At 41.4% G+C, this 25183-nt stretch overlaps 1 protein-coding gene across 2 annotated transcripts in view; it reads left to right on the top strand.

Annotated features, from left to right (window-relative positions):
* MAP3K5 (mitogen-activated protein kinase kinase kinase 5) overlaps positions 1 to 25183 on the top strand; it is a 282518-nt gene that overhangs the window by 62784 nt on the left and 194551 nt on the right. For both annotated transcript variants that reach the window (XM_075862477.1, XM_075862478.1), the window contains exons 3-4: positions 3570 to 3593; positions 24210 to 24403. In XM_075862477.1, the coding sequence (XP_075718592.1) occupies positions 3570 to 3593; positions 24210 to 24403 (218 nt within the window). The remainder of the gene's footprint in view (positions 1 to 3569; positions 3594 to 24209; positions 24404 to 25183) is intronic.

Consider the following 25183-nt stretch of genomic DNA (forward strand, 5'->3'; position numbering starts at 1 on the left):
CGTTTAACTCCTTAAATGCTGCGGTCAATAGTGACCGTAGCATTTAAGTCGTTTACAGAGGGAGGGACCGCCCCAGTCACCAATCGGCGGCCCACAGATGCGATCGCGGGCCTCCGGTGGGGTGCCATGGCAGCCGGAGGCCTAATAAAGGCCCCCAGGCCTGCCCTGACTATATGCCTATTAGGCTGTGACAGAGGCACGGCCTAATAGATTACCTGTCCGTTTTACACGTACAGGCAATAATGCTTTGGTATACTAAGAATACCAAAGTATTATATCTGCGATCAAAAGATCACATAGTGAAGTCTCCTAGTGGGACTGAAAAAATAAGTAATAAATGTTAAATAAAAAATATTTAATAAAGTTTACAGTTAAAAAATTAATATATTTTTTCCATTAAAAAGTGGTTTTATTTAGTAAAGTGTAAAAAAGAAACAAAAGTACACTTATAGTATCGCCATGACCCAAAAATAAAATTAACATGTAATTTAAACCGCAAGGTGAACGCCGTAAAAAAAAAACCTGCAAAAAACGATGGCAGAAATGCAATCTTTTTCCATTGCCCCCCCAAAAAGTCATAATTACAGTTAATCAAGTCCAACAAACCCCAAAAAGTAACAATTAAAACTACATCTCCTCCTGCAAAAAACAATATCACTACATTAACAAAAAAATATAAAAGTTATGGCTCTTGGAAAGCGACGATGCAAAAACAAATAATAGTTCAAAAGTGTTTTTATTGTGCAAAAGTAGTAAAACATAAAAAACCTATGCATACGTGGTATCATCGTAATCGTACCCACCCACAGAATAAAAGTAACGTGTTATTTACGCCGCACGGCGAACAGCGTAAACTTAAAACGCATAGAACAATGGCGGAATTGCTGATTTTTTATTTTTTTTTTATCTATTCCCCCCCCCCAAAAAAAAAAGTTTCACGCTAAATAGTAGTTAACTATTATGTGTAGGTTTTTGTTTTTATGTAATGTATGAGCAATAAAATGTATTTTATGCTAAAAAAAAAGCTTCGTTCACCCCTGCGTTGCGGTCCCGTTCTGACGTTCTGTCAGAGCTTTCCGTCAGAGCGGGATCCTGAGCAGACCAAACTGACACGACTACGCTATTGCTTCCGGCAAAACGACGGGTCCGGTGCACAACAACAACCAGGGCTGATTGCAGAGGTTTCCCTCAGTCTCCGATCACGTCACCGGTGACACGATAGGGGGAGTCACCTTTTGATCATGCCGCGGCTACGGACCATGGCGATCAAAGGGTTTAACAGCTGGATTCTGAATTTTTACGATCCCAGCCATACTCAGAAGGCTTCTCTAAGTTCAGCAGCTGTTAGTAACAGCTGCTGCTTAGAGAATGAGTGCTCCCAGGAGCACTCATGCATTTTCTGCAACCATGGCAAAAGGCGTTAAGGGATTAAAGAGTGTTCCTATTCAAACCGTAAAGTTGGCAATATATTAGTTAATAACAAGTTAGAGCAGTAGCTCAATTTTGCTATTTATGTTTAACTTAGATATTGGCTTTTTTCTGTTGGGCTACAGCATCCATTTAAAAAAGTGACAACCGCAAGTGCAGCCAGATTGGTTGCGGCTTTTAGATTGGCTTCAGTCACTAATGAAAAACATTTTCAGCAAATTTATTAAAGTGACAGTTTTACCATCAACCAATATTTCTGCAGTTCCTGTTTCACTTTTGCATCCGAGTTGAAGAATACGGAGAAACTTTGGCTCCTGATTTACTGATATATGGCCATTTAGACTTCCTATTGAGCCTGTTCTCCGATACATTGATTTCCAGAAATAGCCGAGCACAAATGAAGCGGCCGAGTGCTCCCACGAGCACTTCTGCCGCTTCGTTTTAGCGATTGGTGGGGGTCTCAGTGCTCAGACCCCCTCCAATCAAAACTTCTGACATGTCATTAGTTTGTCGAATGTTTAGTTCCTCCCGTAGATTGTGAGAATTTTATGAATTCGGTAGCTTAAAGCGTAACTAAACATTCGACAAACTCCTGACATGTCATAGTGACATGTCAGAAGTTTTGATTGGAAGGGGTCTGAGCACGGAGACCCCCACCAATCGCTAAAATGAAGCGGCAGAAGTGCTCGTGGGAGCACTCGGCCGCTTCGTTTGTGTTCGGCTATTTTCGGCAATCAATGTATCGGAGTACGGGCTCAATAGGAAGTCTGAGCCCGTACTGCGATACATTGATTTCCGGAAAAAGCCCAACAGAAACCAAGCGGCTGAGTGCTCCCACGAATGCTTCAGCAGCTTCATTTTTGGCGATTGGTGGGGGTCTCAGCGCTCAGACCCTCACCAATCAAAACTTCTGACATGTCACGAGTTTGTTGAATGTTTAGTTACTCTTTAAGCTACTGCATTCATAAAATTCTCACAATCTACTGGAGTAACATAGAAAAGTGTTTGGCATACTTAACTTACAGCGGATGGAACTCTCTAGCTGCAGTTTTGTTTCCAAAGATTTCATGCTTCATTTTCTCTGGGTACCGGAATTGTTCTGAATGTTGTAATAATAGCCGCATCACTCGGCAGAACTGCTCTTTATTATTTAGAATAGTTTACTGTTTCCTTGCAAAGAAAATAATACAAATTTGGGAAAAGAGTGGATGGAACTTTCTAGATTTTTTTTCTTTTTTACCCATTCTACAAAAGCTAATATAAATCTACATTTTACAGACATGGTAGTGATATGTTTTGTTGTCCAGATGAAAATGTTTTGATCTTTTTCTTACATAGGCCATAGGTGTAAATGTTTCTAGGCCACTGTCAGCTATAACTGAAAATCAAATATAAATTGTTTACAGGCAAATGACAGCATATTTAGTTAATAAACATGTCTGTTATAACAATAGGTACATTTTAAATATTATAGGACTGTACTGATAAATGTCATAGTATGTCTTTTTATAATAGTTGAAGTTCTTGGGGTTGTTTTTGTTGCATGGCTCTAAACCCCCTGCTTCCCTTCACAAAGTCATGAAGTTAAATTATAAACTTCTGTTTGTCTGCAGCCACCACAATGGGGGGCTTATTATATACAGATCCTATTGAGCTTAAGGCCCTTTTATATGGCCAATGATTGGGCAAACCAGCATTTATTAAAAAAAACACTCGCTCCCGATCGTTTCCCTGTGTGCAAATGCTCATTCATCGGCTGTTTGTATAATTAATGCAGCACTAAATATTATTATTATCTACTGAACGTAGTAACGAGCGCTGCTCCAAATACATCACCAATCTTTACTCCTTGTGAAATGAGCAAACGAGCACCGATCAATGCGCTGTCTTGTTGATCGGCACTAGTCTTTACTGCCATATTGGCCCGTGTATAAGAGCCCTGAGTACTAGCTGTATCTATCCCTAGTGGTAGTGGCAGGCAAAAATAATATTTTAATTTAACTCTATGGTTATGTGGCTGTCTCTCCCAAGCCATGTTCACTAGAGACCTCTTTGTGACTTTTACTCAGACTTTAGCTTTTTGTCTTCAATTACCAATGTAATGGTGCCTGTTTTAATTATATTATTTTTCTTCCATTTAGGATATTATTTGTCAAAAGAATAATGTGAGTATTGTTAAAATATGTGTTTTAAATATAGATGACAATCTTTAGACCTCATTTAGATTAAAGAAGGCTTCCCTCCATTAACTTTGATGGTTTATATTGATAAGAATACGTTTTATTTAAAAAAACTTGCCGCCTTTTAATATTATCAAAACATAACCATATATGCAATATACATAAAATGAAAGTCAATACATAAATACTTATACTCCGCACAAACCAACAGACAATTTTATATATACAGATGTCAGATTTATGGGTGCCAACCACTAGGACCCCCACCGATGGCTAGAACAAAGGGACTGTAGAGCACAGTAAAATGCAGCGCCCTCTTTAGCTTGTGTGTGAAGCAATGGTTTTCCCAACCCAGTATTTGTTTCTTACACTTAGGGCTCATTCAGATGAGCGTGTATCTCGTCCGTGTGATGGCCAATAAAACAACGGCCGTCACACGGACTCATGTATTTTAATGTGGCTGTCCACACCACCGTTGTTTCATAGCAGCGTGTGAAGGGTCCGTGAAAGAATAGGACATGTCCTATTTTACTTTGTGTCACGCATCCCTCCATAGACTCTAGTCTATGGGGGAACCGTGGCAACGCGTCCCGCATGAGTGCACCTTGGACGTGAAAAACTTAAGTGCCGCTGCCCCTTTAAACATCTAATCGGGGGGGGGGGGCAAGAGTTGGACCCCTACTGATCTAATATGGATGGCCTATCCTATTCTTAGGATAAGCCATGAATTTTCCTGACCCAGATAACCCTTTTAGCATATACAAATATTACTTGTTCATGGTTACTAGTTCTCCTATTCTGTTAATAAGAGAGCCTCTACTTTGTGGATAATCCATTATGCACTTTCACTTCGTTTTTATACATGAGCAAATCATAAACGCACAAAATAATTTGAATTACTACTTGTTTGCTGAACGTAATGGGGGAATTTATTAACCCCCTTCCCGCCGCAGCCATTTTTTCAGATTTTAAATTTTCGCCTTTCCACCCCATCTTCCAAAAGTCATAACTTTTTTTCTATTTTTCTGTCTATAAAGCCATGGCTTGTTTTTTGCAGGACAAAATGTAGTTTTTCATGGCACCATTTATTGTACCATATAATGTAGTGGGATAAAAACTGTGATTCCTCCATTGTTTTTTTGAGGTTCGTTTTTGTCATTCACTGTTCAATGAAAACTAATATCATATGTTTACGGAGATACAATTTATTTTTTTATGTTTAACTTTTTTTTACACGGAAAAAACTAATTGTTTAAAAAAAATGGTTTTGTCGCCATATTCGGAGAACCGTAACTTTTTTTTTTTTTCCATCGATTGAGCGGTGTGAGGGCTTATTTTTTGCAGGGCAAGCTGTAGTTTCTATTGGTACAATTTTGGCGTACATTAGACCTTGATCATTTTATATTCCATTTTTTGTGGAAGATGAGGAGACAAAAAAACAGCGCTTTTGGGGTTTTAAATTTTATTTTTCTTCGGCGCTCACCGTGCAGGTTATATTGGAATAGTTCAGACTTTTACGGACGTGGAGATACCAATTATGTTAATTTTTTATTTCTTTTTTTACATTGCTTTAGGGGCAAAATTGGCTTTTTTTTAACTTTGAATATTTTTTTGTACATACAAAAGCTTAAATAAACTTTTTTAATTAGTCCACCTAGGGGACTAAAACCAGCAACCGTTGGAACGCTTGCTCGATCTACTGCAACAGTAATGTATTAAAGTATATCGTATTTCTGACAGGCTCCCATTAAGCCCTGCTGGAGGCAGCGCTTAATAATAGTACAAAGATGCTAGACCTGGGGACCTTTTAGGCCCCTAAGCTGCCATGATAACGATCGGCACCCCATGATGGCATCAAAGGAGGCCGCCACATTTCTAATGGCTTAGATGACAGGATTGCTATTGACCGTGGCATCTAAGGGGTTAAATGAGCAGGATACGGCTTGTTACATTGAAGTGTCCATAACCGCGTAGTATGGATTGAACTCTGCCCGTGAGCCCGCTCCATACTCCTGTTCCCGGCTATAACGTCAGTATACATCAAATAAGAGCGCTGGATTACAATGTGCCTAATTTTAACAGGTGTGCATCTCTGGCTGTCCGTGCACCACAGAATTAAATCTACGGCAGCTAGGAGTTGGTGCAGATTTCAGCTATAATTTATACTAGTTTCCGGCATAAATTATAGTAAATGTGTTGGGCTGCGGGTGGCCCCCGCCTCCTTCCACCAAGCTCGGTCCACTTTTTAGAAAAGTGCAGTGAGCACCAGAAACGTCAATATTTATTATGACTTTTATGATGATTGCAACCTTTTTGCTGCTTATGCAAATTGTGACTTTTATGTTTGTGGAGCTGGATGAAGTGTTGTTCCAGGTGCTCTAATCCTGTTTGGTCCACCCGTTTTAGCGAATGCTGAAGAAAAACAAAATCCTACTGATGGCAAAGTATTTTTATGATGTTAAGGTGTATTCACACTACGTTTGCAGTGTACATCTAATTGCTGATGTATGCCTCCAAAGAAAGCCCCCAATGAATGATACTCTACAGGCTCACACGAAAAAAACAAAGGCCTCTCAATGGAATAAAGTAGGCTATTCCATACAGTTCAAAAGGCGGTATACTGACACAGGGTGAGGGGTGTGGTAGCTACGTGAGCGGATGTGTGTAGGTCTGCTCTAGCTCCATGTAGCCTGAGATACAGGGCACCATGTGACAGTGATCATGTGATACTCCACGGGACACTCCCTGTTAGCATTTCTGGTTCTGATGCCGGCTTAGCAGCCTTGCTACCTGTGCTACTACTGCAAGATTCTGGTTCTCCCATCCTTGGATTTCTTTGGATTCTACACTGCTTATCCCTCTGCCACTCCCTTTGGGCTGCTTCTTTGGGAAAGAATATTTTAGTCCTGGAGCTGTTGGCACTATTGAGTATTACTACTGGAGTTGCTGGTTCAAGTGAGCATTATGTATTGAGTACCGTTTATTGTCTGTTGCTGGATGCCCCTCAGATGACCGTCTGTTGTCTATTTTGACTACAATTGATCACCCTTGGTCGCAGGAGGTCACAGAAGGAGGCTGGATGGGACGCTGTGACTGTTACTGCTGCTATATTGCCATTGCTTTTGCTACATGTGTAGTAGCTTCTCGCTACATAAGGATTTTGGATTCAGTCTGAAAAAACTCTGAAATTGCTAAACCAAGGGGAAAAAAAAGTGGTGGTTCGTGTTTTTACAGCTAAAGCTATGTATTAAATAAAAAAAAAAAATATCTTTAATCTTTTATATTGTGGTTCGTTGGTGGCAGCGGTATACAACAAATACACAGACTGAGATAAAGTAAAGCTGGGAGAAGTGAATATGAGACGGCAGACCGCGACTAGGCAGGGTAAATCGTCCATGCCTACTCCAGTCACTACCCCAGTCACCACGCCTGTAATGGCTAGAAGAGTGCATAAAGTTAAGAGGCGGCTGCCGCAAAACTGGGTAGATTTACATTGGTATCCCCAGCTGCGGTTCTAAAACGAAAAGGGGGCTTTGAAGGAGGCAGAAGGGAGAGCTCAGGATAAGACTTTGGGAGAGTCAAGCAGTAGTAAAAAATAAATGGCTTGTGTAATGGCAGATATGAGTGCTGAATTGGAAGATAGGAACGCTGATGGAGTGGTATCTCTGGAGGTTATCTCCCTAGTTTGACGGCTATCTTAACGGCTGTTAACCAATGTAACGCGTCAATAAGTTTGGTTGTTGCCCCTGTGTGTACACTGGGGGAGCAGGTGAACTTTTTAAGGAACAATATGTTCAAGTATAAAGATCATATGGAAAATGTGGAAGCTAGAACTTCCCAGCGGAATATACAGTAGATGTGTTACAAAAAGAAATGAAATCGCTAAAAGGAAGTAATAAAGACATGAAGCTGAAAATTATAGACTTGTAGAATAGGTCTAAAATAGCTAATTTGAGGTTTCTAGGTTTGGCAGAGGTGGCAGAAGGCTCTGACATTATTTACTTTTTGAAAAGGCGGATTACAGACAGAATGGGAGAAGAGGAATTTTCTATTTCCAATTTTATAGAGCGAGCACAAAAAGTAAAAAATAAAAAGTTGCATGGAGTTAGTGAAAATGAGTCTGTTTAGTGATTCTTGGTACTGTACTAGATGGGCTATGTAGGGGTTATGGTAAGGGTGGGAGCTTTGTGTTTTGTTGTGTTTTTTATATATATATATATATATATATATAGATATACAGGGTGGGCCATTTATATGGATACACCTAAATAAAATGGGAATGGTTGGTGATATTAACTTCCTGTTTGTGGCACATTAGTATATGGGAGGGGGAATCTTTTCAAGCTGGGTGTTGACCATGGCGGCCATTTTGAAGTCAGCTATTTTGTATCCAACTTTAGTTTTTTCAATGGGAAGAGGGTCATGTGACACATCAAACTTATCGAGAATTTCACAAGAAAAACAAGGGTGGGCTTGGTTTTAACGTTACTTTATTCTTTCATGAGTTATTTACAAGTTTGTGACCACTTCTAAAATGTGTTCAAAGTGCTGCCCATTGTGTTGGATTGTCAATGCAACCCTCTTCTCCCACTCTTCACACACTGATAGCAACACCGCAGAAGAAATGCTAGCACAGGCTTCCAATATCCGTAGTTTCAGTTGCTGCATATCTTGTATCTTCACAGCATAGACAATTGCCTTCAGATGACCACAAAGATAAAAGTCTAAGGGGGTCAGATCGGGAGGCATTTCTTCTGCGGTGTTGCTATCAGTGTGTGAAGAGTGGGAGAAGAGGGTTGCATTGACAATCCAACACAATGGGCAGCACTTTGAACACATTTTAGAAGTGGTCACAAACTTGTAAATAACTCATGAAAGAATAAAGTAACGTTAAAACCAAGCACACCCTTGTTTTTCTTGTGAAATTCTCGATAAGTTTGATGTGTCACATGACCCTCTTCCCATTGAAAAAACTAAAGTTGGATACAAAATAGCTGACTTCAAAATGGCCGCCATGGTCAACACCCAGCTTGAAAAGTTTCCCCCCTCCCATATACTAATGTGCCACAAACAGGAAGTTAATATCACCAACCATTCCCATTTTATTTAGGTGTATCCATATAAATGGCCTACCCTGTATGATTTGTCTCCACTGATTTCTCCTTCCCCTATTCTGCTTGTCCTCCCGATAATAGGTAGTGTCTATGCTTAAATGGTGCAGGCAAATTGGATAAGGATTCTCTCTTGGAATATTAGAGGTATGGTCTCTAGATTAAAAAGGGTTGCTATAGTTGATTTTAGGAATTTTCTCCCTGCCATAGTTTGTCTTCAGGAGACCCATCTTGATAACTCCCTTCATGTAATAGAAAAAAAATGGGCACAGAAATCTTTCCACTCCAGTATTTTCCCCTCATTCAAGAAGTGTATCAATTTTGATGCATAAAGATATTTGATTGGAGATTATCTCCGTTAAGAATTCACTGCTTTATTTAAATATCTTTGTTAGTTTTCCCCAGAGTATGTACTTATTTTATCACTGATTGCGATCTTTTAGGGATATAGTGTTTATTCAAATATCGATGTTACTGTATATTGGTTAGTAAGTGATCTCTGCATATATTGATAGATGATGCAGATGTGATAATATTTGTTACTAGTGCATTGTGCACTTACATTGTCACTATCACCTCGGTAATATAATGGTCGAGATATATGTACAGAGTCTGCCTATTATTGCTCTAGTCTCTATATATTTGTGATATCTGATGTGATATTATTTTATATTGTTTTTATTTTTATTTATGTTTGTATTTTTATTTTATATATTTTTTATGTTAACTATTTTTAATAAATATTTTTAATAAATATGATATTTTATTATTTCATTATCCACATCAAATATGTTTAGGCAGTTACGTTTCCAAATGTCACCCCCTCACACCCAAGTATAAAGCAGGCTCCTACGGCAACTGCACTATCAAGTGTGCTGTAGGAAACTCCTTTTAGACAGAGAGAACTTCAGCACAACAACCTGGAAATCGCACCACCGACCGTGCTAAACAGCAAATATCAATTCACCTGCAACTAATGCAGCACGGCTATCTGGGGTTGCTGAATGAACACATTTGCTCAGCTCTCAGGTTATAAATGACAGTGCATGGGGTAAAATTCCTCTATGCACTTTGAACTTGAAAACAAACTTATAAACGAGGGGATGACATTTGGAAACGAAACTGCCTAAACATATTTGATGTGGATAATGAAATAATAAAATATCATATTTATTAAAAATATTTATTAAAAATAGTTAACATAAAAAATATATAAAATAAAAATACAAACATAAATAAAAATAAAAACAATATAAAATAATATCACATCAGATATCACAAATATATAGAGACTAGAGCAATAATAGGCAGACTCTGTACATATATCTCGACCATTATATTACCGAGGTAATAGTGACAATGTAAGTGCACAATGCACTAGTAACAAATATTATCACATCTGCATCATCTATCAATATATGCAGAGATCACTTACTAACCAATATACGGTAACATCGATATTTGAATAAACACTATATCCCTAAAAGATCGCAATCAGTGATAAAATTATCTCCGTTAAGAAAGACTCAGGGAAGATTTGTGATCTTGCATTGTTCTTTGCTTGACGAACATTGGGTGTTTGTTAATATTTATAACCCACCACCATTCACGATGGAAGTGTTGATAAAAATCAATGAAATTATGATAGATAAGATGCACTGTGCATTTTTGATAGTAGATGTCAACAGGGTTATTGATGCATCCCTGGATAGAATTAATTTATTAAATAGACACTATAAACAGGATAGAAAGGGTTTGGGAAATGTACTAGAGGAATTTGGGTGGATCGATGCTTCGCGTAGTAGAAACCCGGTGCGTAGTGTATATTCTTGTTACACAAAATCGCACAACATATCACGAATTGATATGGCTATATGTAATAAAAAAGCACTTCAAGATATTGTTAAAGTTAAATATGAAGCACGTGGAATTTCAGGCCATTCACCTTTGACAGTGGTATTAAGAAAAGGGGATAATTATGGGGGTAGGAGATTGAGTAAACAATAATTGGTTTGTTATGGTGGATCATTGTAAAATTAAAGATGAACTTATCTGGGTTTTTTTTAAGGAAAATGAGGAGTCGGCATTTCCTGGGATGGTTTGGGATACTGCAAAGGCAGTGATGCGAGGCTTAATATTGAAAGGGATTTCTGAGGTCAACAGAAAATTAGTAAAGGTGGAGCGGGACGCTGTAGAGGGGATAATAGTGGAAGAAAGAGCTTTGCTGCTGGATCGGTCTGAGGTAAATAGAGATAGTTGGGGAAAAGCCCAGACTCTGTATAAAGATATCTTGAATGCCAAGGCAAATAGATATATATTGCAACAAGATCAAAAATATTTCTCGGAATCCCATCTACCAGGTAAGCTCTTGGCATCAATGGTCCAGGCTCAACAAAGTCAAAAAAGTGTGGGGGTAATTGAAAAATCCAGGGGGGCTTGGTTAAGGACCCAAAATTGATAGTTGAGGAATTTGCTTGTTATTATGCCAATATCTATAAAACAAGAAATTTGGAGGAGATAAGTGAGTTTCTAGAGACTATTCCATTGTCAAGACTTAAACCAGAACAAATGGATATGTTGGATGCCCCAATCACCATGATGGAATTGGATGTGGTTATTAAGAACGCCCCTGGAGGTAAGTCCCCTGGTTTGCATGGGTTGCCCTTTAAGGGTTACGCACAATATAGTGAGGCATTAGGGGCTAGACTTATCCCCTTTGCTCTTCTCTTTGATTATGAAACCCCTGGAAGTAATCACACATGAAGATAGGAGTATAGTTGGCTTTGCGTATTGGCGACGTTATCAAAAAAATATCTCTCTACGAGGATGATGTTTTATATATGGGTTCTTCCCACTCACAAATAGTTATTGAGATATTTGAATGGTATGGATCATTTTCAGCGTTAAAAAGGAATTGGGACAAATCTGCCAGTTTGATAAAATGGATAATTTGTCTGCTGTTCGATATGACCAACATATAAAATATTTGGGGATTTATTTCACTAAAAACTTATTGGATTTTATGAAATTAAATATTGAACCTCTTTTTAATAAAATCAAGAGACTGATCCAGGTGTGGAAGAAAATTGATTTTTCTATTCCTGGGAGAATTGCCCTGATTAAAGAGGCTCTGTCACCATATTATAAGTCCAGGATCTCCCTTACCTCGAATACATCAGAAGGACCGCTGGGAGCAACTGTGGAACTAGAAGTCTTGCTGTGGTTCAGGACCACTGGTTTCAGGAGGGACACATGGAAGGAGTTAGGGATTCTGAGGGTAGGAGGCATCCGCAGCTTATAAGAGACGGGGTTTATCTGTTGCAGAATCTCGAAAGGACCAATGAACCTGGGAGCCAGCTTGTATGAGGGTACCTTCAAGCGAATGTTCCGACAGGACAGCCAGACTTTGGTACCTGGAAGATACTGAGGTGGCTCTCTTCTCTTTGTGTCTGCCTTTCGCTTCATGCGATCCACTGCCAGCAATATAGAGGATCGGGTCTGTTGCCAGATTTGCAGAAAGTCCCCAAATGCAGAGTCCACAGCGGGTACCTGAGATGAAGTCGACACAGGAATAGGGACTCTAGGATGTTGACTGTATACAATGTGAAATGGAGTGGAAGTGGTGGACTCACTTGTGTGGCTGTTGTATGAGAACTCGGCCCATGGCAGAAGCTGTACCCAGTTATCGTGCTGTGAAGAGATGAAATGGCGGAGATAATTCTCCATGATCTGGTTGATCCTCTCAGCTTGCCCAATGGACTGGGGGTGATAGGCTGAGGAAAAGTCCAATCTCACATCCAGGAGTTTACAGAGGGCTCTCCAGAACTTGGAGGTAAACTGAACCCCCCGGTCGGACACAATGTGAAGAGGCAAGCCATGCAAGTGAAAGATTCGTTGAATGAAGAGATTCGCCAGTCGGGGAGCAGAAGGTAGGCCGGTCAGCGGGATAAAATCTGCCATCTTAGAGAAACGGTCCACCACCACCCAGACAGTGTTACATCCTGCTGAGGGGGGAAGGTCTGTGACAAAGGCCATTGCAATGTGCTGCCAAGGGGCATTGGGTACAGGCAGAGGTTGAAGCAGGCCGGTCGGCTTGGATTGAGTAACTTTGTTAGAAGCACACACCAGAACATCTTTAGGTAGCGTGGGCCACCAGAAGTGACAACCAATCAGGTCTCGGGTTATGGACACGAGCGTGCACAGCTAGTTTAGTACTGTGTCCTCTGCGGAGAATTCTTCCCCTGTCTGCCAACCGAACAAAAGTCCTCCCCGGAGGGATGTCTCTAATGTACAGAGTATTAGCAGTGACAATGCAAGACGGGTATATGATAGTCTGAAGGGACTCCACCGTGTCTTCCATCTCAAACGATCTGGACAGGGCATCGGCCCTCGTTCTTGTCAGCGGGACGGTAGTTGAGCACAAATTGGAAACGGGTGAATAACAGCGACCACCTGGCTTGATGAGGATTCAGTCTTTGAGCGGACTGAAGGTAGGTAAGGTTCTTGTGGTCGGTGAAGATCAGGATGGGGTGAGCTGCGCCTTCTAGAAGATGTCTCCACTCCTCTAGAGCCAATTTTATGGCCAGTAGCTCCCGATCTCCAATAGAGTAATTGCGCTCAGCAGAAGTTGTCACATACTACTGCCTTTCCTTTGGAGCTCCTCTGGAACAGAAGTGCACCTGCACCAACAGAGGATGCGTCCACCTCCGATGAGAACTGTTGAGATACGTCAGGGTGATGGAGGATCGAAGCTGAAGTGAAGGCTTTCTTGAGGCTAATCAATGCGGACTCTGCCTCTGGAGTCCATACCTTGGCGTTCACACCCTTCTTGGTAAGGGTAGAAATGGGAGCCGTCAAGAGATGAAAAGTTTGGAATAAACGGCCGGTAGAAATTGGCGAATCCCAGGAACCGTTGTATGGCCCCCAGGCCTTGAGGATGTGGCCACTCCAGGACAGACTTTAATTTCTCAGGGTCCATCTTAAGACCTTGATCCGAGATGACGTAGCCCAGGAAGGGCAAAGACTTCTTTTCAAAGATGCACTTCTCCAACTTGGCATATAAGCGATTCTTTCTTAGTCGCAGAAGAACTTGACGGACATGCCTCCGATGGGTCATCAGATCTGGGGAGAAAATCAAAATTTCATTGAGATAAACTACAACTCACATATAGAGGAGATCTCTGAAAATATCTACTACGGGAGCGTTACAGTCTGAAGGGCATCACTAAATATTCATAGTGCCCACCGCGGGTGTTAAATGCCGTCTTCCATTCATCACCCCGGCGAATCCAGATTAGTTTATAAGCCCCCCGCAGATCTAGCTTAGAAAATTTTTGGGCTCCTCGTATGCGATCAAACAGCTCGTATGTAAGTGCCAACGGGTATTTGTTCTTGAACGTGATCTGGTTGAGACCACGGTAGTCAATGCAGGGTCGAAGAGATCCATCTCTCTTCTTAACGAAGAAGAAGCCTGCCCCAGCCGGTGAGGAATGTTTTTGAATAAAACCCCTTAAACGCCAAATTCTCCTTGATATAGGCTGACATAGATAAAGTCTCTGGCAAGTGGAGAGGATATACTCGTCCACGGGGAAGAGAAGCATTAGGAACCAGTTCAATGGGACAGTCATAATTCCGATGTGGAGGCAACGTCTCAGCCTCTCATTTGCAGAAGACATCCGCAAAACTGGCATACTGAGATGGTAGACCGGAGAGTAATTGAGGCAGAGGGGGCATAACAGGATGGACTTGTGACAGGCAATGGCTATGGCATCTGGAACCCCATTGAAGAACTTCTCCGGAACTCCAGTCAAGTACCGGGGCGTGTAGGCGGAGCCATTGCAGACCCAGCAGGATAGGATTGATAGCCTTAGATAGTACCAGGAAGGTGATCTGTTCTGAGTGAAGAGCTCCGACCCGTAGTGTCAACACCTCCGTGATGAGCATAATAGGATCGGGCAATGGTAGACCATCCACAGAGGCAACAGCCAGGGGTCTCTCCAGACGGACTGTCGGTAGATTTAAACTATCCACTAGATCCTGCTGGATGAAATTAGCAGCCGCTCCAGAGTCAAGAAAGGCGTAGGAAGGATGTGACGTCTTTCCAGACATTATGGCCACAGGAATCGATCATTTGGGAGAGCTTTTAACGTTTGGAGACGTTCCACCTAGAGTTACCTCTCCAACCAACCCTAGGTACTGGAGTTTCCCGGTTTCTGTGGGCATTGGCGCACAAGATGACCATTGAGGCCACAATACATACATAGTCCAGAGGAGCGTCTGCGCTGCTTGTCCTGTTCAGATAACCGGACTACCTGTCTACCTGCATGGGTTCTTCAGGTAGCGCACTAGGGGAAGGCAATAGTGGTCTCTGGACCGAGCGTGCTGGTCTGTGGAGCCGGCTCTCCTGTCAAACCTCTTGAGTGCGCTCCCAGATTCTCATATCAACCCGGGTGGCTAACAGGATGAGGGCATCCAAGGTAGAAGGAAGGTCGCGGGCTGCCAGTTCCCTCCTTGATGTGAGAGGACAGTCCCTGCAACAAGGTCCCCACCCATGCCTCATTGTTCCATGCCAGCTCGGCTGCTAGGGTACGGAAGGAGATAGCATACTCCCCTACTGTGGAGCCCTCTTGCTTGAGGGTCAACAGAGTGGCTGCAGCAGAGGATGTTCGACCCGGCTCCTCGAACACTTCACGAAAGGACTGCAGGAACAAGGCTAGGACCGAGGATACAGGTCCTTGTTGCTCCAAGATTGGATTCGCCATGTGAGGGCCTTGCCAGTGAGGAGGGAGATAATAAACGCCACTTTGGCCTCCTCTGAGGGGAAGAGATGAGCCCGTAGGCTAAAATGAACCGTGCATTGGTTAAAAAATCCTCTACATGCTCTGGGATCACCGTCGTAGCGAGGAGGAAGAGGCAGAGGAACTGTGGATCCGGAACAAACAGGAGGAGCAACGGGCAGTGGCACAGCAGCAGTCTCAGGAGGAAGAACCCGGGGTGGAACAGTGAGTAAATCCAGACGGACCAGGAAAGAATTCACAGCCTCAAGGAGTTGATCCTGATGTGTGTGTAGGTCATGCATCTCTGTCTGTATCTTCTGGACTGCGGTCTTGGGCTGGCTAGCGGGTTCAATGGCCTGAGCGTAATGTCACGATCACAGGGTATGTGGACCCACTAGGCCGCTCCGCCATAGAGGAGCGACAGCTGACCATATGAAAGTAGATAGTAACGCTTGGGTACCTGAACTAGTCCAGACGATGTCTGTGGCTTCTGCACGGATGGAGGCCGGTGCAGCAGGTAGCGCCAGACATGGCGGGCAATATCCGACGTGGCAGACGACGCTGGACGTGGCAGACGACGCTGGACGTGGCAGACGACAGCAGGTGCAGTAGACACGACTCCAACACTGGTAGGCACAGGAACAGGGAACAGGGCACGGGTAACAACTGGAACGGGAAACACTAAGAGACCATTTGCAAGACAGACTGGGATAAACGAACAACGCTCAGGCAAGGATCAGAAGGCCTGGGGCCTTCTTATAGACCAGGAAATCATGGCAGTTGATGACTACGACTTCCTTTGTGCGCACGCACCCTACGGGAAACAGCAGAACGGAGCGGAAGTGAGCGCTGGCGTCTCCTAGGAAGGAGATGGGGGCCAGCGCTCACGGATCCATGGCTGCGGGCATCGGGAGGTGGGTAAACCCGACTGCCCGTGGCCATGGACGCTACACCTATCTTCTACATAATGTGATTGGTGCTGTAATGTAGATTACAGCAGTATTTTTATTTATTTAGAAAAACGATCATTTTTGACGGAGTTACGACCTATTTTAGCTTTATGCTAATGACTTTCTTAATGTTTTTTTTACTTTTTTTTACTTTTTTTACTTTTTGACAACCAAGAGGGGAAGACAACCAAGAATAAAATTTTAATATTTGCATTATCCTATCCCATATGGAGGATTGGCTGTTCCGGATATCCGTGGATATTAACAGCTTGTTGAGATGAACAGGGATATTGGAAATAGGGAGAAGCTAGGGGGAGCGGTTAAGGTGGGCTGTGGGTTTAGTCTGTTTCAAATGCTGGAGATGGGAATATTCGGAAAGACCCCTTTAGGAACTGCCCGACTATGGTAATGCTGGACAAGTTCTGGTGGGAAATTAAAATTAAATGGAATGTAAAAGGAAGATATGGATTTAGCCCAGTATGGGGGAATATCTATCTTCCAGAATTCAATAAAATCCTGAATATTAAATACTGGGAAAGAGGCATTTTATTTCTTGAGCAATTAGTAGAGAATGGAGTTCTGTTGGACTTTGAGACTCTTGATAAGAAATTTGGATTAGGTAAAGGAGGTTGGTTCTATTTCAGGCAGCTGTATCAAGCCTTTATGTCAGATGATCATTGAGCAATCAGGGTTGTGGAGGTTGCAGAATTTATTAAATTAATGATGAATTCACTTTCTAATAAGGGGCTGTCGTCTAAATTCTATAAATCCTATATGAGAGCGGAGGTTGGTAAGGAATCCAGGAAGTACTGGGAAGAGGTTCTAGGTACTAGGGATGGTAGAGAATGGCCTCTGGTATTAAGGGATCTCAAAAAAGTGTCAACCAGCCCGGCCCATAGGATATCACAATTTTTTATTGTTCACAATCTACATTTCTCTCCGGCCAAGATAGCTAAATTCTATGGGCATCAGGAAGCCAGGTGCCCTAAATGTCAGTCTAGAAGCTGATAACCTGCATCTACTATGGATGTGCCCAAAAATAAATATGTTCTGGGAAGAGATATGTAATGATATTTTAGGGATTATTCAAGTAAGAATATCTCTAGACCCTTGGATTCGTTTATTGGGAGCTCTGGAGGTGGAAGAGGGGTCTGCGGGGAGAACTCTGGCAGTGGGAAAATTACTTTATTATGCTAGGAAATGTATTTTATTGAATTGGAAGAGTAAAAGCCCTCCATCGGTAGATAAATGGGTTAAATATACCAATAGAATTATAATGTTGGAAAATTATGATTTTAGAAAGAAGGGGAAGATCTCTTTTTTTTTTTTTTTTTTTTTTTTAGGTTGGGCCCCTTGGATTCAGTGACGGTTTGAGGCACTGGAAAGGTAAGTATCAGAGGCGATGTAGCGGAAGGGGGAGGAGAAGTGGTTTGGAGAGATATTATTATTTATTATTTCAATTATTATTTTTATTTTTTCTAGTTTGGGATGGGGGTTTATAATGTTTCATAACTGCTATGATGTTTTGTCAAGAAACATAGTGGTTCATAGTTTTAACTCTGCACAAAAAAACTATCTAGTGATCTGCTCTGTTTTTTATAGGCGTTCTAGAGTATGTTTTCAGTAGGGTCGTGGTAAGAAAGTGGAACTATTATATATGGGCCATTTGTTTCTATGGTACTAGTGCATAGAAATGAGCACAATGAATGTAGGTTGTTGGTTTCAGATCATGTTGCTAATAGTTATTGTTGTATACAGGGTATATGCGATATGTACAGTTTGTTTTTGTATTTGAAATTTGTCTTAAAAATAAAAGACTTGAGAAAAAAAAAAAAGCAGTATAATGACATTTACTGGCTTGGTACCCTCTTTTGGCATTTTGTCCCGTAAACAGAAGAAATATATAAAGGAAGGCCTCCTAGATTTTGGCTCCTGGATCCTGGATTTTTGGCTTAAAAATTATGAAATTCTGCAGCAAACCTGCACTGTGGGAACAAGGCCTTTATAATTTGAAATGTAGTTTAGACGACCTAAGCTGTCTTGCGTTTTCAACCAATTTGGTTTGCCAAATAACTTGCTTAAACTATGAATTTTCTACAAAACCATAACCCAATATTTCTGATATTTAAGGCATTTTTTAGAGTTAATTTATATAACACATTTCTTAACCCCCTTCCCACTGCAGTCTTCTTTTCAGATTTTTATTTTCGCTTTTTTCCTCCCCACTTTCCCAAAGCCATAACTTTTTTTTTTTTTTTTCGTCGGTAAAGCTGTATGAGGGCTTGATTTTTGCGGGACAAGTTGTGTGCATCATTTATTATACCTATAATGTACTAGCAAACTGGGAAAAATTATTTGTCTGCTTGAACGGGGTTTGTGGGGTTTCGTTTTTACGGCATTGACCGTTCGGGGGAAAATTACATGTTGGCTTTATTCTAAGGTCAATATTATCACGGCGGTACCAAACTTTTTATTTTTTTTCCTTTACCACAAGGAAAAACGAATTGTCAAAAATAAAAGAATTTTGCCATATTTTTTCCATCAATTGAGAGGTATGAGGGCTTATTTTTTGCAGGGTGTGCTATAGTTTCTATTGAAACCATTTTGGGGTACATGAGCCTTTTTTATCACTTTTTATTCCTTTTTTTTTGTGGGAGATGATGGGACCAAAAAACTGTTTTCATTTAGTTTTTTTTATAGCGTTAACTGTGTGGGTTAAATAATGTTGTCTTGTGATAGTTTTGAACTTTTACAGACGTGGTGATACCATTTTAGGTTCATTTTAATTTAGTTTTTTACGTTGCTTTTGTGGGAAAATGTATTTTTTTTTGCACCCTTGATGGTTTTATTCTATATCACACAAAAAAATGGCGACAGCACACTGCGAACACCAATATCACCTAAACCGCTAAAAATAAATAAATGAGCATTACGTGCTAAATCTACTTACAATAGGGAGGTTCTTAGCGCACATTTTGATTAAATTGTGTTTACCCACCTGCCACAACAAGGCGTCCTCCACAGGTGGGGACCTACTCTGTAGATACAACCAGAACTGGGGCTAAGCCTACATATATCTGGGGATGGTAGGAATAATAAATCTATATATATATTTACTCCTTTTTTTTTTTTAACCATTCCCCTATGGGACATGAAGCAGCGATCGTTGGATTGCATACACTATGTGCTGCGATGCTAATGTATTGCAGTACATGGTGATTCGAAAAGTATGCCCCACCTGATCGCTTTTCCCCTTTTTGTAACTGCTTAGATGCTGCAGTTGCTACTGACTATGGCATCTAAGGGGTTAAACCAGCGGGATCCCGCTAGTTACACTGAAGTGTCGGCTGCCGACACGCTCCATCTATGGAACGGGCTCCGCCTGTGAGCCTGCTCCATACTCCCCTACCCGACCTCCGCCGTATATATACGGGGGATGTGCAGAAGAGGTTAAAGGCCACCTGATGGAGTACTAATGGGCTGCATAGAGCCCCTGGACCTGTTTCGCATCAGTTAAATAGGACTCCTTACCAGAATAAACCAGTTATAAAATAAATCTAGCATACACATCTTTATATGGGAGCATGATACTAGCTCAAAATGTTTTTTTCAATATTGATACGATGAACTGCTAAGAAATCGTTCCATAAGATTGTGGGCTGCCCATGGACTTCACTGGCAGTTCTTATAGCTCTTTAATGAAGTCGTTACATTTTTAACTTGGTTTGCAAAATGTGGGTTAAAAGGTTGATTTTTTTCTTATTCAGAATAGCTTTCATAAAATGTTTGCAAAACATTTATTGGTTATATTTTAACAAAACCTACATAATAATTTAAGATTTGCCACTTCAAATTGCTGGTAGCGTCTCTTGTTATAGTATATATAAGTTCCTTAGACCAGAGTTTCTTACCCCCAGGACCAAGATCATATTTTGTGTTGTACCTATCAAAGCACTGCATGAGGATAGTGCAAGTACCCCCTGGAGACATGCCTTGTCTGCCCTAAGGTACATGTACCACATGTTAAGAACCTAGACTTTAGACATCCATGCTCCTCATGTTAACTATATTGCTATCTTTGGTTCTTCTCTTCTACTCGTAGTAGTTTTAATTTTTTTCCCCTGTCCTCTCTTTCTGTGGTTATACAAGTATCATTAGTTTTTATTTTTTTTAAAAAAATTTTTGATAAACTCTGCCTGTTCTGTTTATATGTGCTCACTTGACAACAGTCAAAATGGCTATGTAAACTAAGACATATGTCCAATTATAGTAAGTATTGTCAAAGGGGTTTTCTGAAATGTTAGGCTAAATTCACACCACATCTGTGGTACACTGTTGGCTAAGGCTGTGCGATTATGACCGAAATCAAAATCATGATTGAACATGTAACCTGGATTATTGTACAATTTAGGCAACACCCCTTTTTGCATGTCATGCTCCCGATTTGCATGCCATTTCATTGAATTCATATTTATCCCGAGCCTGCTGTATGCTACTGTACATAATATATCCCCTGACACTGCCCCCACACAGTATATTGCCCTTACAGTGCTCCCCACACAGTATATTGCTCTTACAATGCTCCCCACACCGTATAATATCCCATAGTTACCTCCACATATAATAATGCCCCTATGACTGCCCTCCACATAGTATATTGACCCTATAACTGCCCCCAGTTAGTGTGTGTATATGTGTGTGTGTGTGTGTGTGTGTATATATATATATGTGTGTGTGTATTATTTTTTTTGTTGTTTCTGAACTCCAGGACTACTATTTTGTTATTTGAAGAGTGTTCGATTGGAGGCCACAGAGAAGGATGGTGCAGTAGTTTAGACGGGAGAATAATGGGGGCATGTACTAGCATTTTTGTCAAGTAGAGGAAAAATAAATGTTTTTGAGATAAAGGTGGTAAGGGCTTAGGTGTGCTGCAGAAGCGTGGAATCTAAGGGTATGTGCACACGACCTCTTTTCAGACGTAATGGAGGCGTTTTACGCCTCAAATTACGCCTGGAAAAATGCCCCTAATACGCCTACAAACATCTGCCCATTGCTTTCAATGGGAATTAAGACGTTCTGTTCCCACGAGCCTTTATTTTCCGCTTCGCTGTAAAAAAACGGCGCGTAAAAAGAAGTAGCATGTCACTTCTTGAGGCTTTTTTGGAGCTGATTTTCCATTGAACACTATGAAAAACGCCTCAAAAGAAGCTCCAAATTTCATTCTCCGCTACAAAAACACCTGAAACTCAGAGGCTGTTTTCTCTGAAATCAGCTCCGTATTTTTCAGACGTTTTTTGTTAAGCGTGTGAACATACCCTAAGGATATCCAAAGGCAGCAGACTTTTGAGACAGAGGAAAAGTGCAGAACCATTTACTGTAATTGATTGCTCTGGTAAGGGGGTTGAGTAAGATGGGTGGAAAGATGATGAATTACGTTTTTCTTCATGTTGAGTTTAAGGAAGATGGAGGAAAAGGATAGCTGTTAAACACTCTGGAACTATGGATAGCAGAGAGGTGACATTTGGGCTAGAGAGGATCTTGTGTCGCCAGCATAGAAGTGGTAATGAAAGCCATTGGATTTTATGAGCTGACCCAGGCCAAAGGTGTAGATATAGAAAAGCAAAAGTCCCAGGACAGATCCATGAAGAGCTCTGCCAAAAAGAGGACGAGTTAAAGAGATGGTGCATGAGTGGGAGATACTAAATGTTCGGTTGTTGATTTATGCAGAGATCCAGGAGATGGCCAGGTCTGTGATACCAAGAGATGAGAGAATATGTAACAGGAGGAAGTGATCGACAGTTTCGAAGACAGAAGATGGGGCTAGAAGAAGGAGCACAGTGTAATTTTGTTAGGCTTTGGCAGTTAAAAGACCATTGGTCACTTTGGTTAGAGACGTTTCGGTAGGATGGCAGGGTTGTTAGCCAGATAATTGAAAGGAGAGTTGGATGATAGGTGAGAGGACAGTTCAAGGTAGACATCTGTTCAAGCATTTCTGAGCAAATGGGAGTAGTGAGATGGAGCGATAGTTGGTCAAAGATGAAGAATAGAGTGATGGCTTCTTAAGGATTGGTGTGATGGTTGCTTGTTTGAATGAAGAAGGGAAGATGCCAGTGGATATTGATAGATTAAAGAGATGGGTTAGGGCTTGAAAAACACAGTAATAATGTTAGGGATGGAATTAGGTCAAGTTCACATGTAGTGAGGGGTGATTTGGAGATTAGGATGGAGAGCTTTCCATCAGTAATGGTGGAGAAGCAGGTTATGGGTGTTATGTAAATGCAAGTGGACTGATACCTCAAGGCTGCTGGAGTCTGCTGGGAGAGAGCATGCACGTAAACCCGCAAACTCTAACCCGTAACCACTCCGGTCGACAGAGTCTAAGGCTACTCTAAGGCATTTGCCAGAGCTGACTGCAAGGTGAGATGGACTTTGCTGCTTAGAACCAAGGTTGTCTTAACAGAGTGTAGTTTTGGAAAAGAGGTGCAAAGCAGGCAAACCTGAGCTGGAAACCAGACAGCCAGTAGGTTAACTGAAAGTCCAGAAACGGAGTAGAGGTAATCAGACGAGCCACGGTCAAAACCAGTCGGGAGCGGATAGTCTGAATCGGTAGGCAGAGGGTTAACGAGACACAAGCCGAGGTCAGTATACACGAGGTCCAGAAATCCGAAATACAGGAGCAGTCAGGAGCTTGATCAGGAAATAGGAAGATTGACAAGCAAAGAAATGGCAGAAGGACAGAGAAGAGAGAGAGGCTCAAAGCAAAAGCAGAACCGCCCAGAAGCTAGATAGGTTGTCATGGCGACCTTAAGGGAACAGGTGTATTCCTAAGTGTGTGTGTGTGTGTGTGTGTGTGTGTGTGTGTGTGTGTGTGTGTGTGACAGTAATGCTTTTTATTTTGAAGAACAATCTATTTTAAACCACTTTATGAGCGATTTTTAGGTTTATGCTAATGAGTTTCTTAATGCCCAAGTGGGCGTGTTTTACTTTAGACCAAGTGGGCGTTGTACAGAGGAGTGTATGACGCTGACTAATCAGCGTCATGCACTTCTCTCAATTCATTTACACTGCACTAGCGATATAGTTATAGTTATATTGCTATGTGCATCCACATACACAAACACTAACATTACTGCAGTGTCCTGATAATGAATATACATTACTACCAGCCTGGATGTGATGTTTATTCAGAATCTTGACACTAATGAATCTTTTCTGTGAGATTCCAGCAAGGCAAGCGTAATCTCGTTTGAAATGACAGGTTACATCGTAATCTCGCGATATTACGTTTGCCTTGCTGTAAATCTCATAGACACGCTACAGATCTGTCAGGATTCTGAATAAACATCACGTCCAGGCCGGTAGTGATGTATATTCATTATCAGGACACTGCAGTAATGTTAGTGTGTGTGTATGTGGCTTCACATAGCGATATAACTATCGCTAGTGCAGTGTAAATGAATGGAGAGAAGTGTATGACGCCAATTGGTCAGCGTCATACACTCCTCTGTACAATGCCCACTTGGTCTAAAGTAAAAACATGCCCACTTGGGCATTAAGAAACTCAAAGTGGTTTAAAATACATAATTTTTCTAAATAAAAAGCATTACTGTCACCTACATTACAGCGCTGATCTCCTTATATAGGAGATAGGGCACTTATAATGTGGTGACAGAGCCTCTTTAACTGTCAGTTACATTCTTGTTTAGAAATGTTTCTAACATCTTATACATTTTTATTCAATGTATTTTATTTTATTTTTTGCAGATGTGCACTGCTAGCTACACATTTGTTCCTTACATGATCACACCCCATAATAAAGTGTTCTGCTGCGAAGGTAGCTTCATGAAAGGATTGACGGAATTTATGCAACCGAACTTCGAATTGCTTCTTGGACCTATTTGTTTGCCCTTGGTGGATCGATTTATTCAGGTCTTGAAGATGGCACAGGCTAGCTCATGGTAAGGTCTCTACAGCAGGATGGTGGAATAATGTAAACGAAATTAAGTTTAAAGGGAATCGGTCACCAGCATTTCACCTATTAAACCAGCAGTACTTGGTGGAAGTGGGTAAAAAAATTTTTTTTTTATATAACCTATAGTTCTCTTCTAAGTAGGCTCTGTACCTTTTTAGTATTCTATATTTTTTTTAGTGTTCCTGAGCCTTTTCGAGTTTACCCGGACCTCGTTACTATTAAATTGACAGTTCTTCGCCTCCCACGAGCACACACGAAATCCAGCGCTTGCGCATCGATGTCCTGTTCTGGTGCGATCACACAATGGGACACCATAGCGGCGGCCCAGACAAAGCCGGGAAGGTTATCGGACCATACATGACGGGCGCATGTACACAATCTCAGACGAGATTTTGGAGTTCAGGGCGGGCCAGTTTTTCGGCGGTGGGCGAACATAATAATCCTGGATTAATACCATAAAAGGCGCAAAATGTTTGCAGACCGTTATTTACTGTCGGAGGAGGAGTTTAGGAGAGGGGATAACGGCAATGGACTTTTGACAGCAGCCAGCGAGGGGGGGTGAGTAGAGTTCAATAGGTGAAATGCTGGTGACATGTTCACTTTAAAGGACAAGATTTTAGAGTAGGAGAAGGTTTCATAACTTAACCCCTTCCCGCTCCTTGACGTACTATTACGTCATGGCAGCTGTATCGTTCGCGCTCCATGCCGTAATAGTACGTCTCGGGAGTAACGGCCGTTTCGGCCGTCCTCCCGACACATACAGGAG

The sequence above is a fragment of the Rhinoderma darwinii genome, chromosome 4 (genome assembly GCF_050947455.1).
Source record: "Rhinoderma darwinii isolate aRhiDar2 chromosome 4, aRhiDar2.hap1, whole genome shotgun sequence".
Lineage (NCBI taxonomy): Eukaryota > Metazoa > Chordata > Amphibia > Anura > Rhinodermatidae > Rhinoderma > Rhinoderma darwinii.